The sequence below is a fragment of the Lithobates pipiens genome, unplaced genomic scaffold, assembly GCF_037356315.1.
Source record: "Lithobates pipiens isolate NorthernLeopardFrog02 unplaced genomic scaffold, aLitPip1_a1.2 Scaffold_8, whole genome shotgun sequence".
Classification (NCBI taxonomy): domain Eukaryota; kingdom Metazoa; phylum Chordata; class Amphibia; order Anura; family Ranidae; genus Lithobates; species Lithobates pipiens.
Window position 1 is genome coordinate 234,473,886 of NW_027507903.1, and position 15,969 is coordinate 234,489,854.

The following is a 15,969-nucleotide window of genomic DNA, read 5'->3' on the forward strand; positions in this document are numbered from 1 at the left end:
CTTTCCTTACCCTCTGCTGCCCCACATTGCCATTGCCTGTGTCCCGCACCATTATCTTGATCTCCTCAGCCAGCTGTGTCTTCACTGTTCAGGCAGCATGGCCCCCAGTGACGTAATTTTGTGCCACCTTCCAGGAACTATGTGTATTGTCTCCTTCAGCCTCATAGGATGTGTGATGGTGATATCCCAGGAGGCTGTGGGACCAGGACACATGGTTCATGCCTAGATGAGAATGGTAGTGAGTGGCAAGGAAAAAGCCCCCCTCTTCTCCCAAAAAAGACTTATTGCAGAGAGGGGGTGAAGACTGGGACCTTAACTCCATTTTGGGGTTCTTCCCTTTTCAGTCTTGGGGTCCATTCACACCTACCTGCGATTACATGCGAGAGGTTCCCACGATTAGCGGTGAGTAGGCAGCCCCATAGAAAGCAATGGGAGGCTGCTGGAGCTTGTACCTTATTGTGCCCACTTGCATGTAATCTCTGAAGCAGCGATCACATGTGAGTGATGGACCCTAGACACAGGGAGTGCACTGAACATTATGGGCACTTCTTCAGTGTAGATTCATGTACCTGTCTGAGTTGGGCACAATACCAAGTTTTCAGTGCTACACCCATTTTAAAGGATGTCAATGAATCCCTTATGAATTCACATGTCCTAAATCTATGTTGCTACATTTGTTAAAAGGCATACTGTATATCTGATGTGGAGATCTGTTCATTACTCTTTTAATACTATAAAGCCAACCAAAGGTCTGCAAACATTCGTAATTTTTTACAACTATGTTTTAAGAATTAATAATTTGCTTTATTTTCAGCTGTAAAAAACAGGAAAGCTCTGTTAAGGAAGTTGTGTCTGTTGTTAGCTTGGACTGGAAGTCAGGGAACAGTGACCATAAAATACTTTGTAGACAAGGCTAAAGCTCTATGCTGAGCTACAAAATTTTGCAAGCAACTCTTATGCCGCGCACACACAACCGGACTTTCCGGCAGAAAAGGTCAGACGGAATAATTTCTTTGGATATTCCGATCGTGTGTGGGCTTCAGCTGACTTTTTTTTCCCAAAAAGTCTGACAGACCTAGAAATAGAATATGTTTTAAATATTTCCGACGGAATCAATCCCTGTCAGGAAAACCGTTCGTCTGTATGCTATTCCGACTGACCAAATACGACGCAAGGGCAGCTATTGGCTACTGGCTATTGAACTTCCGTTTCTAGGCCAGTCGTATGTCACTGCGTTCAAAATGAACAGACTTTGGTGTGATCGTGTGTAGACAAGTCTGTTCCGTCGGAACTCAGTCGGAAACTCTCTCGGAAAGACTGTCAGTTTATTCTGAAGGAAAGTACGGTCGTGTGTACGTGGCATTATTCCCGCAATGGCCCTTCTAGGAATAAATCTCGATCTTTACTCTTTAGAGCAGGGGTAAGCAACCTTGGCACGCCAGCTGTGGTGAAACTACAAATCCCATCATGCCTCTGCCTCTAGGAGTCATGTCTGTGATTGTCAGGGTCTTGCAATGTCTCATGGCACTTGTAGTTTTAAAACAGCTGGAGGGCAGTGGTTGCCTATCCTTGCTATATAGTATAGAAAGGTAGTAGAAAACGTATTAATAGCAGCAAGGTTGACTATTACAAAACTATGGAAATCCAACAACGCACCTGATGATGTTCTGATGATGATTTACGATTGAATACACAAGCTCAATATGAGTTGATCTTAGCATAAAAAAAAATGACACCATATTTCTAAGTTTGAGAAACTATGGCAAATATGGACTAGTCATCCTAGAGCTTCTACTTCACTCAAAAACATAAGTTGCAGTTCTTAAACCGTATTTCAGTATTAATCCAAGAGTAACATCAAGGTTTCACAGTTCTCTTTTTCTAATTTTTTGAATTGTCCATGATAATGTCATTATATTAGCTAGAACCTAAAAAACAAACGGAATCTTGTGAGCTACCATGTGAGAATCCAAATGATAATTAGAGATGATTAAAGGACAGCTGCTAGCATCGATCATGTCCCATATGCTCGCGCCAAAAAGTTTTGTTCCCATATAATGCTGCGCTACCCAAATGTAATAATACGGCAACCGTACTAAATCATAATATTACTGGCTGCAGTTTAATATTCCTATATAAAAAATCTAGTGAATATAATAATGAATATATAATGAATATAATAATGCAATCGTATGTGATTATAAGTTGCGATCGTGAATAATAAAAATTGCAATCCTATGCGATCCTCCCAATGACAACCTGTGTAGTATACACACCTCTATATACAAATGTAGCATTCATATGCAATAGAGAAATTTGCAACCCTGTGCAAAAATTGCAATACTGCGATAATTGCAGGGACAACCTGTAATTTACATACAGTAAATCTATATAAAGTGCATCGATATACAAGAATCAATATAGAAATAAAGTGAAATGTGTTTAAAGTGCTCTTGTGCCAAACTAATTCATGCATTAATCTGTGTCCATAAAATCGCATCATAAAGTCCATTCATAACTACGCCATTCTTCTGGTGCTCATTGGAGATGATAAAATGGATGATAAAACAGTAAAGTGCTTGTGTCCACCTTTGTGCTCCCACTTTGGTATATGCGCTCACCTTAGAGCGTGTGACCTTGCACCTAAGCTTGGTCAAAACACGCTTTTAAACCACCTCAGGGTTTATGGTCAGCATTTAGATCATTGGATGGTTGCTTGCAGCAATTTGAAAAGTTTTTTTTATTTAAAATGGCAATATTCCTTATATTTGGGTACTCACATTTTAATAGGTGCTATAAGCGCACCACTCTGTATCAAGCCAAACAAATACCAAATGCAGTAAAATACAATAATGAAGGTGTAAACCGCAACACGCAAAATATCCCATTAGCTACTTTGCTGCGTATAGTTCTGCCTATTGAAAACGCGTTTTGCACATGGGTTTAGGTACATAATGCATTTGAGCATTTATGAGATTCCCTTGGCCAGAATACTAATTGGAATGAATGACTGCTCAAGCAGTAAATGCATCCAGCCTTTAAATTACCATCCTGCCAGCGCACCGTCGTTTTAGCGGTGATATGCGGCCACTAGCAGGGCAGTTTTAATCCCCGCTAGCGGCTGAAAAAGGGTTAAAACTTCAGCACCGCTTTGCTGGCGGTACAGCCGCGCTGCCCCATTGATTTCAATGAGTAGGTGCGGTGAATACACCGCTCCAAAGATGCGGCTCGCAGGACTTTTTTCACCGTCCCGCTAGCGCACCGCTCCAGTGTGAAAGCCCTCCTGCTTTCACACTGGAGTAAAAGGGGACAGATTTTTTCAGGCGCTATACAGGCGCTATTTTTAGTGCTGTAGCGCCTGAAAAACGCCCCAGTGTGAAAGGGGCCTAATACACCTGTAAACACCTATATATGCATGGACACATAGGCTAACATAGAGGTACGTTTAGAGGCATAGAAAAAAAACTGCCACACACCTGTAAGACCCATTTCACACTGGGGCAGTTTTCAGGCGCTTTAGCGTTAAAAAAAAAAAAAGTGCCTGTAAAGCGCCTGAAAGAAGCCGCAGTTGCAATCCCAATGTGAAAGCCCGAGTGATTTCACACGGAGTCGCTGTACTGGCAGGGCGTCAAAAAAAGTCCTGCAAGCAGCTTCTTTGCCACATTTTTAGAGCAGGGAATACACCGCTCCTAAAGCGCCCCTTCCCATTGAAATCAATGGGAAGCGCCTGCAAAACGCCTGAAAAGTGCCTGCAAAGTGCTTTTGGCAGCGGCACTTTGTGGGCGCTTTTAACCCTTTATCTGGCCACTACCAGGGGTTAAAAGCGCCCCACTAGCACTCGAAAAATGCTGGTAAAGTGCCGCTAGTTTAAGTGGCACTTTATGAGCATTTTTCGGGTGCTGGCAGTGTGAAAGGGCTCTTAAAGCACTTGGGCTTTCACATTGGGTTTGCAGATGGGGCTTTACAGGCGCTTTTTTTAACGCCTGAAAAACGCCCCACTGTGAAAGGGGTCTAAAACGAACTTTTGTAAGGCCTGTGTGCAGTAGGCCTTAGAGTTTAGCTATAGCTTTGCTTTACTGTATGGGTGCACACTATAACTGAAGGTCATCTGCCACAGTGGGAATAAAGTCATGTATAGAAAAAGGTTTAAGGTGACCATTCAATGGTTTACATAAATACATACGGCCCCATGACATAACAAATAACTTATGTATTCTCTTAATGACACTTTAATTTTACAGCTCCTGTTTAATTATAATGCCTTGTGACAAGAACTACAAAGATAATGCTCGAGGGATAAAACTCCTCCACCAGCCTAAAAATAGGTCTGTTTCTTCTGGTTTGGCTCGGTTTAATTACTAGCTATGAGCAACAGGTGTGCAAAGGGTTTTCTTGCACAGAAACAATGGCATAACCTTAACCCCTTCATGACCAGAGTCAAAATAAACCTTAATGACACACGCGTGCGCCTACACACCTCCACCCAAAAGGGAAGTTCCACTTTAACTGCTTCAGCCCCAGAACATTTTACCCCCTTCCTGACCAGAGCACTTTTTGCGATTCGGCTCTGCGTTGCTTTAACTGACAATTGTGCGATCGTGCGACATTACACCCAAACAAAATCGACTGCCTTTTTTTCCCCCACAAATAGAGATTTCTTTTGGTGGTATTTAAACACCTCTACAGTTTTTATTTTTTGCGCTATAAACAAAAAAAAATTTCAATCTTGAAAAAAAAGAAATATGTCTTACTTTTTGCTATAATAAATATCCCCCAAAAATATATAAAAAAACCATTTTTTTTCCCCCCACTTTAGGCCGATTATGTATTCTTCTACATGTTTTTGTTAAAAAAAATCGCAGTAAGCGTATATTGATTGGTTTGCACAAAATAGGGGATAGATTTATGGCATTTTTATTATACATTTTTTTTTTATTAGCAATGGCGGCTTTCTGTGATTCTTATCGTGACTGTGACATTATGGCGGACACATTGGACACTTTTGACACTTTTTGGGACCATTGTCATTTTATACAGCAAACAGTGCTATAAAATGCACTGATTACTGTGTAAATGACACTGGCAGTGAAGGGGCTAACCACTAGAGGGCGATGAAGGGGTTAAGTGTGTCCTAGAGAGTGATTCTAACTGGGAGGGGGGGGCTACTAGTCACATGACAGCGATCACTGCTCCCGATCACTACTCCTTTTTCAAAATTTACTGACAGAAAACTAAGAATTTTTTTTTTCAAAATTTTCATTTTTTTAAAGTAAAAAATAAAAAACCCTGCAGTGATTAAATACCTTTAAAAGAAAGCTCTATTTGTGTGAAGAAAATTATAATACAATTAATTTGGGTACAGTGTTGCATGACTGGGCAATTGTCATTCAAAGTGCGACCTGAAAATTGGCCTGGGCAGGAAGGGGGTGGAAGTGCCCTGTAGGCAGGTGGTTAATCTCAGTATAAATACAGCTGTTCTGTGAAGACCTCAGAGGTTTGTTGGTGAACAAACCACATCATGAAGGCAAATGAACACACCAGATAGGTATAGGTCAGGGATAAAGTTGTGGAGAAGTTTAAAGTGGGGTTAGGTTTTTTAAAAAAAATCCCAAGCTTTGAACATCTCACGGAGCACTGTTCAATCCAGCATCTGAAAAGCCATCCACCTAAACTGACAAGCCCGGCATGAAGAGAATTAATCAGAGAAGCAGCCAAGAGGCCCATGGTAACTCTGGAGGAGCTGCAGAGATCCACAGCTCAGGTGGGAGAATCTGTCCACAGGACGACTATTAGTCGTGCACTCCACAAATCTGACCTTTATGGAAGAGTGGCAAGAAGAAAGCCAACTGTTGGAAGAAAGCCATAAGAAGTTCTGTTTGCAGTTTACGAGAAGACGTGGGGGACACAGCAAACATGTGGAAGAAGGTGCTCTGGTCAAAAAGCAAAACTCTCTGTGTGGAGGAAAACTAACACTGCACATCACCCTGAAGACACCATCCCTGCTGTGAAACATGGTGGTGGCAGAATCATGTTGTGGTGATGCTTTTCTTTAGCAGGCACAGGGAAGCTCGTCAGATTTGATAGGAAGAAAAATGGCGCCAAATACAAGGCAATGTTAGAAGAAAACTTGTTAGAGAAAAGACTTGAGACTGGGGTGGAGTTTCACTTTCCAGCAAGAAAATACCCTAATAAAAAATACAGCCAGAGCTATATTGGAATGGTTTAGATCAAAGCGTATTCATGGTAGAATGGTCCAGTCAAAGTCCAGACCTAAATCCAATTGTGAATCTATGTCAAGACTTGAAAATTGCTTTTCAAAGATGCTCTCCATTCAGTCTGACAGAGCTTGAGCTATTTTGCAAAGAAGAATGGGCAAACATTTTATTCTCTCTAGATGTGCAAAGCTGGTAGAGACTTACCCAAAAAGGCCTGCAGCTGTAATTGCAGCGAAATGTGTTTCTATAGAGTATTGACTCAGGGGGGCCGGGTGCTGAATACAAAAGCACGCCACACTTTTCAGATATTTATTTGTAAAAAAAATATGAAAATCGTTTTCCTTCCTTTCGCAATTATGTCACCTTGTGTTGATCTATCACATAAAGTTACAATAAAATAAATTTTTTTTTTTGGTTGTGACATGACAAAAATGTAAAAAATTTCAAGGGGTATGAATACTTATTCAAGGCACTCTAAAACGGAGGTGTCTTAAAAAATGTGTCTTATTTAACCACTTCAGGACCGCCGTATTGCCAATGTACGTCAGCACAATGGCACAGGCAGGCAGAATCACGTACATCTACGTGATTGCCTTCCAGCGGGTGGGGGGTCCCATCGGACCCCCTCCCGCTGGTTACGGCGGTCCGATTCGGTCCAGCAGCGATCCGTGATGAGGGGATGGCCGTTCGTTTTCGGCCACCCCCTCTGGATCGCTCCTGGCCAATGAGAAGCTTCCTCCCCTGTGTATTGTTTACACAGGAAGGAGGAAGTGATGTCATTCTCCTCGGGGCGGTCTTTTTGACCGGACTACGAGGAGAAGAGTAAAAGTAAGTGTGCACGAACACTACACTGACATGTAGGTACACACAGGCACACAAACCCCCCCCGATCCCCCCCCCGATCGCCCCCCGATCCCCCCCCCCGCCCCCCTCCCCCCCCAGTCACAGTGTCACTGATTGCATTGATCATTTCTTTACTGATCAATGCATTCAGTGTCAGTTGTGACAGTAAAAACTGTCAGGACAGTTAGTGTTAGGTCCAGGGTAGCCCCCTATCACCCCCCAATAAAGATTTAACCCCCTGATTGCCCCTAGAGTTAACCCTTTCACCCCCTTTTGCCAGTGTCACTAAGCGATCATTTTTCTGATCGCTGCATGTGTCGCTAGTGTCGCTAGGTAGCTAGTTATTTTTTTAGGTTAACCGCCAGGTTTTTATATCGCTAGGTACCCCGATATACTACCCAATAATGTTTTTAACCCCCTGATTGCCGCTAGTTAACCCTTTCACCCCCTTTTGCCAGTGTCACTAAGCGATCGTTTTTCTGATCGCTGCATTAGTGTCGCTACAGTCGCTAGGTAGCTAGTTATTTTTTTAGGTTCACCGCCAGGTTTTTATAGCGCTAGGTACCCCGATATACTACCCAATAATGGTTTTAACCCCCTGATTTCCGCTAGTTAACCCTTTCACCCCCTTTTGCCAGTGTCACTAAGCGATAATTTTTCTGAACGCTGCATCAGTGTCGCTAGTGTCGCTAGGTAGCTAGTTAACTAGGCTCCCAAAAAGTCCCCCACATGTGGTATCCCCGTACTCGGGAGAAGCAGCAGAATTTATTTTGGGGTGTAATTTGACTTCTGCCCATAGCATGTGTGAGCAATATATCATTTAGTGACAACTTTGTGCAAAAAAAAAAAAGTTTGTAATATTCCCGCAACTTTTGGCAAAATATAAAATATTCCATGGACTCAACATGCCTCTCAGTAAATAGCTTGGGGTGTCTACTTTCCAAAATGGGGTCATTTGGGGGGGTTTTGTGCTATTTTGGCATTTTATGGCCTTCGAAACTGTGATAGGTAGTGAGGAGTTAAATCAAAAATTTGCACCCTTAGAAATCCTGAAGGTGGTGATTGGTTTTCGGGGTGCCGTGCGCGACTAGACTCCCAAAAAGTCCCACACGTGGTATCCCCGTACTCGGGAGAAGCAGCAGAATGTATTTTGGGGTGTCATTTCACATATAACCATGGCATGTGTGAGCAATATATCATTTAGTGACAACTTTTTGTAAAAAAAATTTTTTTTTTTTTTTTTTGTCATTATTCAATCCCTTAGGACAAAAAAAATAAATATTCAATGGGCTCAACATACCCATCAGCAATTTCCTTGGGGTGTCTACTTTCCAAAATGGGGTCATTTGGGGGGGATTTGTACTGCCCTGCCATTTTAGCACCTCAAGAAATGAGATCGGCAGTCATAAATTAAAAGCTGTGTAAATTCCAGAAAATGTACTCTAGTTTGTAGACGCTATAACTTTTGCGCAAACCAAAAAATATACGCTTATTGACATTTTTTTTACTAAAGACATGTGGCTGAATAAATTTTGCCCTCAATGTATGACTAAAATTTAGTTTATTCGATTTTTCTTATAACAAAAAGAAGAAAATATCTTTTTTTTTCAAAATTTTCGCTCTTTTTTCATTTATATCGCAAAAAAAAAAAATCGCAGAGGCAATCAAATACCATCAAAAGAAAGCTCTATTTGTGGGAAGAAAAGGACGCAAATTTCGTTTGGGTGCAATATTGCATGACCGCGCAATTACCAGTTAAAGCAGCGCAGTGCGAAATTGCAAAAAGACCTCTGGTCCTTAAGGTGTTTATTGGTCCGGAACTGAAGTGGTTAAAAATAAATTCTAACCAAAGTTTTTTAGTCGCGATATAGTGTTCCAAACTGTCTCAGGGCCTGTTCCAAATGTGCCAGGACACGGCTTATTTTCTTTCTTTATACACGCGGTCTGTTGTAGAATTATAAAAATTGCGCTTACCTGCAGCTTTTGCTCCTAAACACCAATACATAATACAAATTGTAACTATGCTTAAGCACTGACATAATTACATAGATGTACACAAATGGGTTGTAAACATTGCTTCTAATCGGCCTGAACAAATGAAACGCAGCAACTCAGCATGGCTTTCTACTTAAATCTGGGACATGTATGTAGAATCCTGTAGACTATTCAGCAAGCAAACCTATTTATCCATCCATTAGTTACATACTTTTTGATACTCCCACCTGAAACACATTTCAGCATGTGACTTTGGCTTACGAATTTCTTATATTCTGCATGGCTGTGTAATAGTACTGTAGGTTTTAAGACGGGTATGTTCTGTTTTAAGACATCCTCCCTCCCATCCTCTGCCTAACTTTACATGTAATATTGGAGGGGGTGGAGCTGGTACCCGTTTTTTGACTAGGCAGTCCGAGGGGAAGCTCTCCTTCCCCCCTCTCATCCAGCCGTCCTCTGGGACACATCATAGGTTCCAGAAGACTGTGGGACCATTCACAAATCACTGTGGGCAGCCGGCTGTGAAGCCGAAAGTGGCACAAGCGGCTGCCCACAGTTGGGGAACCCAGAAGCTAGTGAGGAACTATGCTGGATGAGGACAGGATCCTTGGACAGGTAAGTATCCATTTATTACATTTTTTTTTTTAACTATTTCATACTAAGGTCTTATACCTCAACATGCCTCCCTGCTGTGGCATTTACAGGCAACAAAAGCTTCTTTTAAACTAGTTTTTCTTTGTTGCCTTTGACAGCTGTTAGGCTGGGTTCACACTGTTGCGGGTGCTGGACAGCGTGTAAATGGCAGCCAACACGCACTACTCTTTTGCAGATGGGCAGACCTGCCATTTATTTTTAATGCCCAGGGAGTTTCCAGGTGCGGGAAATCGCATGGTGTTTTCCCTGCGGCTGTGTTTTTAAAAAGTGCATAGTCTCTTTTCCTGCATTAACCGCATGTACTGCAGCCCGTTCAAATTAATGGGCTGCTGTGCCTGCACAAACGTGAGCTACAGCAAACAAATAGGTGTGAATCTAGCTTTATACCTCTTTGCTTTGTCTGTGCTTCTAGTCGGCAAGGCTTTGTTCACACAGGCAGCAAAAGGGGGCAGTAAAAATAGGCAGATGATCCTGCCTCCACCACCCAGTTCCAAACAGACATGGCAGATGCTCTGGTGAGTATAATGCTTAGCTTCACAGGGCTGATGGTTTTAAAGCTGAGCTCCAGGAATTCAGCCACTTTCTAAAATGAGCCATGGGTTTGATTTAAGAAGGTACATGCATCTTGTGAACTTATCTCTTTAAATTCCAATTTTCATTTTACTGTGCGCCCATAAGTACAGCCTTTGCTTCACTTCCACTGTTGGACCATCTGGTCTCTGCTGCTGCAATTCCAGGTTTGTATGCAGTCATTCTGCCCACTGCTCCGTTCCTCTTGCCCAGTCACAGAGTGCTGTGCATTAAATGAACCCACTCACAAAATACAAAGTCTTCTGTGAATGGACAGCAGAGGGAAGGGGTTGGGTGGAGCTACTGCTGTGTGAAGATGCAGCTCTCCTGTCAGAGGATTTCAAGGTTCAGAAAGCAGCGGCATCTCTGTGAATAGCTTTTCAAAGAGGCAGTATGGACTAAGCCTCGTTTCACACTAATGCAAATTCACAGCGGCTTTGATGCGTTTAGGAACAAACAGATTTGCATGTCATGTAAAAAGCATAGTATTCCATGGCTTTGGTTTACATATATGCATTGCTAATTTGGCGCAAGAAAAAAAAAAAGGGTCCTGTGCATGTTCACTGTGGGTGCAATGCAAATTCCTATGGTGCAGTGGGAATTTTATCTTCATAGGCTTCAATTGAACTTGCAGTGAATTCGCAGCACACAGTTCACATCTCTGTCAATTGTTCACTGTCTGCCTCCTGAAATTTGCGCTAAGTTGGCACCTCACGCAGGACAAAGAAACGGATCAAATTCGCAGTACAACGCATCGCAGTAGTGTAAACCTAGGCTGAAAGAAATAAGAGAGTAGTCGATAAGGCGCTCTCATTGGATAGTTGAATGTAAGTTGAGAAGGGGCTTAGTCAGGGAAGTTGCCCCCCTAGTAATAAAGTAAATTCAGTTTCTGGGAATTGCACATTGGTGGGTTGTCTTGCTTATAAAGGTAATAACCGGCATCTTCCAAGATCTACACGGGTCTTCAAACCATAGCTGTCACTTACCCCAGTAAGGACAAGCTGAGTGTCTGTGAAAATGCCTCATACTCCCTCACCTTTCCAATGAGCCTGCTGTTATTTTTCCTCCTCCATTGGTGCAAAATTCCCACTTTTTCATGTGACCTCATATGTTTCTGTGCTTGGGTGTAGCAGCCAATTGATAGACTTGAGCACAGTCACATGACAAAGGGAGTGATGTCACCTTTCCCTAGTCCCTACCAGCAGACAATTGGTATTTCGGTGCCGACTGTTATGGAGGAAGGAAAGGTTCTCTTAAAAAAAAAAAAGATAGATTGCAAATAATCTTAAATTTTATTATGTAATGCATTCCTTTTTGGTATAATTTTAGATGTTCCTATACAGTCCAGTTTTTTGTAAATTGGAACCATTGAGAAGAAATACATCCCTTATTCCTGCAAAAGAGACCTAAGCTTTGTAATGTGTTTATTTTGTTCCAGCTGTCATCATAAGCAATGATGATTCTCCAGTGATCCCTCCGGCAAAGATGAGCCATCGTCAGGGTAAAGATGCATACCTTTCTCCTACCAAAGACTTAGTCCAAGCTACACTGAGCCCAGGAATTATTCACAGTCATGGTAAGAGGTTATATTTGAAATCCAGTTCATATTCTTGTGTACTTTTAAAAAAAAGTTCTCTTTCTACGTTCTGCACATTGTTCTGCGCTGCCAGACTTAGCATTTGTTGCTTTTCGCCACGTGTGACCTTGTACTGTGTTTACTTTTAGATGATGTGTTTTATTTTTAGGCTCTTTAATGTTGCTGGTACAGGATATAGCAGATGTAATTTGCAGTGATGCCAAGAAGTGTGGTGGAGCATGGTACCAGAGTCCTTTGAAGGATAAGAAGGTTTCTTTTTTTTTTAAATGCCACTGTAATTTTTGTAGTATATTAAACTGCAAAGGCATTTTTTAAATGTGGAATGGATTTTAGCTGCAGTCTTAAAAATAAGAATTTTTTTGGCCTTGAAAGAAAAGAGAAATGATTGATACATTATGTATAGCTTAAAACATCTACTGCCCTGTATTTATTCTTCTTTTTTTCTTGTTATTTTTTTACTTGGTGAAGCAAGTGGGGAAATCCGTTTCCTCACAGGGGCAAGTTCCACCCGTGGGGGACTTCTAACAGACAATTTGATCCAGCCAATGATCAGTTACAGGGGGGAGAGACTAACATCATTACGATGAGCTTAAGGCCCCTTTCACACATGCAGACCCTTTGTCTACTTTTTAACCTTCAATGGAAGTATGAAAAACAGATACCAATACATCTCTATGGATAACGGATTTAAACGAGTGATCATATATTTACATTAGTTTACATCCGTCAACATCCTTTTTTTTTTTAAATGGATCGAAGCTCTATTTTTGTTCCGTTAAAAAAACAAAACTGATGTTTAAAGCGGATGTAAAGGAAGAAATGGTCTGTTTTTGCATTGGTAGTGGATGTAAAAAACTCAAGTAAAAACTGAAGGTAAACTTCATCAGTTTTTTAGTTTAAACTGATGAAATTAAAAGTCTGCATGTGTGAATGGGGCCTTAAATAGTTTTTCCACTCTCTGTCAAGTTTTTAAAAACCCCTACTATACGTTATGTTGGGTATGTGTTTACCATTTACCCAGGATACCTACTAATAATTAAAACAAATCTTATTTTTCTATTTTTCTATTTTTTTTGGAGCAGGTTTATACACCAAACTCTAAAGACAGCTTCAAATTGTTCAGAATAGCTAGAAAAGTGCAATTAGAGGGACAAATGTAGAGGTGCTTTTTTTTTTTTTTAAATAAGTGCAATAACACACAATGGGGTGGATTTACTAAAACTGGAGAGGGCAAAATCTTGTGCAGTTGTGCATGGTAGCCAATCTGCTTCTAACTTCACCTTGTTCAATTAAGCCTTGACAAAAAAAATCCTAGAAGCTGCACCTGATTTTGCACTCTTCAGTTTTAGTAAATCAACCCCAGTGCCACTCAAGCATTGAGATCTATAAAGCTGAAAGGGAAAATGCTTGTTTGAGGTGGGACTGCCCCCACACTGCAAGGAATAAATGCTTGAGGGCCAACCTACTGCTGGAGCATAGGGGAGTAAATGAGAGTGCCGGCTGCCAGAGGAGTGGAGGATCAATTAAGCATACCGTATTTATCGGCGTATAACACGCACTTTTTCCCCCTTAAAATCGGGGGAAAGTCGTGGGTGCGTGTTATACGCCCATCCCCACTGTCTGTGAGGCTAAAATACTGGGCGCCGCCGAAAAAGACTGAGCGCCGCCGAAAAAGACTGAGCGCCGCCGAAAAAGACTGAGCCGTCTGCTCGGCTTCGCTCGTAGTCCCGCCTTCCTGCTGTTTCTGGAGCGAGCGCTGCCGAAAAAGACTGAGCCGACTCTACTGTGTACTCGGCTCAGCTTGCAGTCCCACCCCTACTGGGCGGGACTGCGAGCCGAGCCGAGCCAAGCCGAATACACAGTAGAGTCGGCTCAGCCTTTTTCGGCAGCGCTCGCTCCAGAATGGGGGAAACTTGTTTAGGAGGCCGCTGTCATAGGTGCAGTTTTCCCTGACTTGACTAGATTTCTTCTCACTTTTTATGTCTATGAAACAGAAAGTTAAAGTGGTTGTAAACCCCCCTGAGACATTTTTACATATAGGTAAGCCTATATTAACCTTCCTAGCGGTAATCCCGAGTGTGGCTCGGGTTGGGATTTTAATTACAAGAGCGGTAACCCCGAGCCAGACTCGGGATCGCATCGCTCGATGCAGGGGAGGACACAGGGAGCGTTACTCACCTTGTCCCCTGGATCCAGCGATGTCCGCCGTGCTGTGTGATCGAGCTGTCCTCCGCTCGATTCACAGTGCCGAATGCCGCCGAGCTCCGTTCCCTGCGACGTTACGACGCACGGGAGCGGAGAACGGCGGCAAATTCAAAAAAATAAAAACACACAAAACACACACAGCACTGTAATCTTACAGATTACAGTGCTGTAGTAAAAAATACACACCCCTTTGTCCCTAGTGGTCTGTGCAATGCCCTGCATGCACTTTTATATTATAAATACTGTTTTTTACTGCCTGGAATTTGGAGATTGTCCATAGCAACCAAAACATGTCCCTTTTTTATTTTTTTTTTGGATTTGATTACATTATTGAATAATTTGTATTATTCTTTATTATATTATAAACTTTATCATACCCGGGATGTCTGCTAGACTCTGGTTTGAACAGATTTAAGAGCGTTATTCCTAAGAATTACAGGACTACAAAATAAAAGCCAGATTTCCATGCAAAATAATTGTACCGCTTTCAGCACCTAATTCCAGACTGAATCATACCTCCAGGGAGGTTAAGGATTACCCAAATTACTCTGGCCAGTCACAGAACCGGAGTCTGCATCCCCGGAAGCAAGAGGGGCGAAGATGGCTGTTTCCACCAGTGGGGACATCGCAGGCTTCGTTTGCAGGTAAATGCCACATAATGGGCTAGTATGCGATGCATACTAGCCCATTATGCTTTTCCTTTGCAGGAAAACAAAGAGGAAGTAAAACCCATCAGGATTTACTTCCTCTTTAAGGGAAATCTTTCCAACACGAATGCAGATCTTGTCAGAAGTCCTATTCTGTACTCACTTTTCAAACCCACAAAAATCCTAAGCTTATGGTGGAAATTTTACTTTAAATTTCTTATGAAATGTGATTAGTAAAGGCAATGTGTTTTCCACCGCATCTACCCTTGTCTTAAATTAGTGAATACATTTTTGTGAAGCTGGTTGCTATATCTAGCATCTAATAAGTTGTATATGTGGCTTATTATTCTGGTAATGGTTTACAGTGCTGACAACACAGAAAAGAGGCTTCTGGTGCCACTCATGGCTTGGAGACTCAAACTGATTGTATGATGGGCCTTGGTGGCCAAACACTAGATGAAAAATCGTTCGAAAATCTGTCATTTAGACAGTTTGTTCGTTTATTGTCTAGTTGATGGGCACAAACCGGTTTTCCTTCGATTTTTCGGCTCAAAAACTTCACAACTGTTTTGTGCAGTTTTTGAGCCGAAAAATCGAAGGAAAGGTTTGGAAAAAAGTTCAAATGGACGATAAATTGAAAGGTTAATGTGCTTGTCACCCAAACAGTTTGCACTGTGCTTATGTGACAACACAAATGAAAAATGATGCAGTTGAATGATTTATGGATCAGATTTCGGTCATTACATGATGTCAAAATCGTTTGCTCTGACGACCATGTGTTAGTTTCTCCAAAACTTGTTTGAACGATTTTTCGATACGTGTATGATAAGCATTAGAGAAAATGCCTTATTTTACAATTCTGGTGTAAATTACTCCCCACCCACTGAATTTGATAGCATTTTTCTATAACCATTTGTGTTGCACCATATTCATCTTCTCACAAGGTGCTACAGATGGAATGGAGATTTTTTTGTCCAGATTGGATTACTGACCAAATGTACCCCCAACAAGTCTACCTTCCCCACCACAATAGCATACAGGGACACTGGGAGACCCAATTCATCGTAGATACTTCATTGGGGGGTTTTAAGCACTCACTTTGGATAAATGTTTTTGTTTGATGTTCTAGAACACATCTTTATAGACACAAAGTGGTCACGGGTAGGTACTGTGTAATTAAAGAGCTTTTACGTGATACATTGTGCAGCTACCTACTATAAATGTCTACCAATTTTAAATATTT

At 41.7% G+C, this 15,969-nt stretch overlaps 1 protein-coding gene across 4 annotated transcripts in view; it reads left to right on the top strand.

Annotated features, from left to right (window-relative positions):
• OSBPL8 (oxysterol binding protein like 8) overlaps positions 1 to 15,969 on the top strand; it is a 403,742-nt gene that overhangs the window by 225,524 nt on the left and 162,249 nt on the right. For all 4 annotated transcript variants that reach the window (XM_077474149.1, XM_077474151.1, XM_077474150.1 and 1 more), the window contains one exon: positions 11,716 to 11,853. In XM_077474149.1, the coding sequence (XP_077330275.1) occupies positions 11,716 to 11,853 (138 nt within the window). The remainder of the gene's footprint in view (positions 1 to 11,715; positions 11,854 to 15,969) is intronic.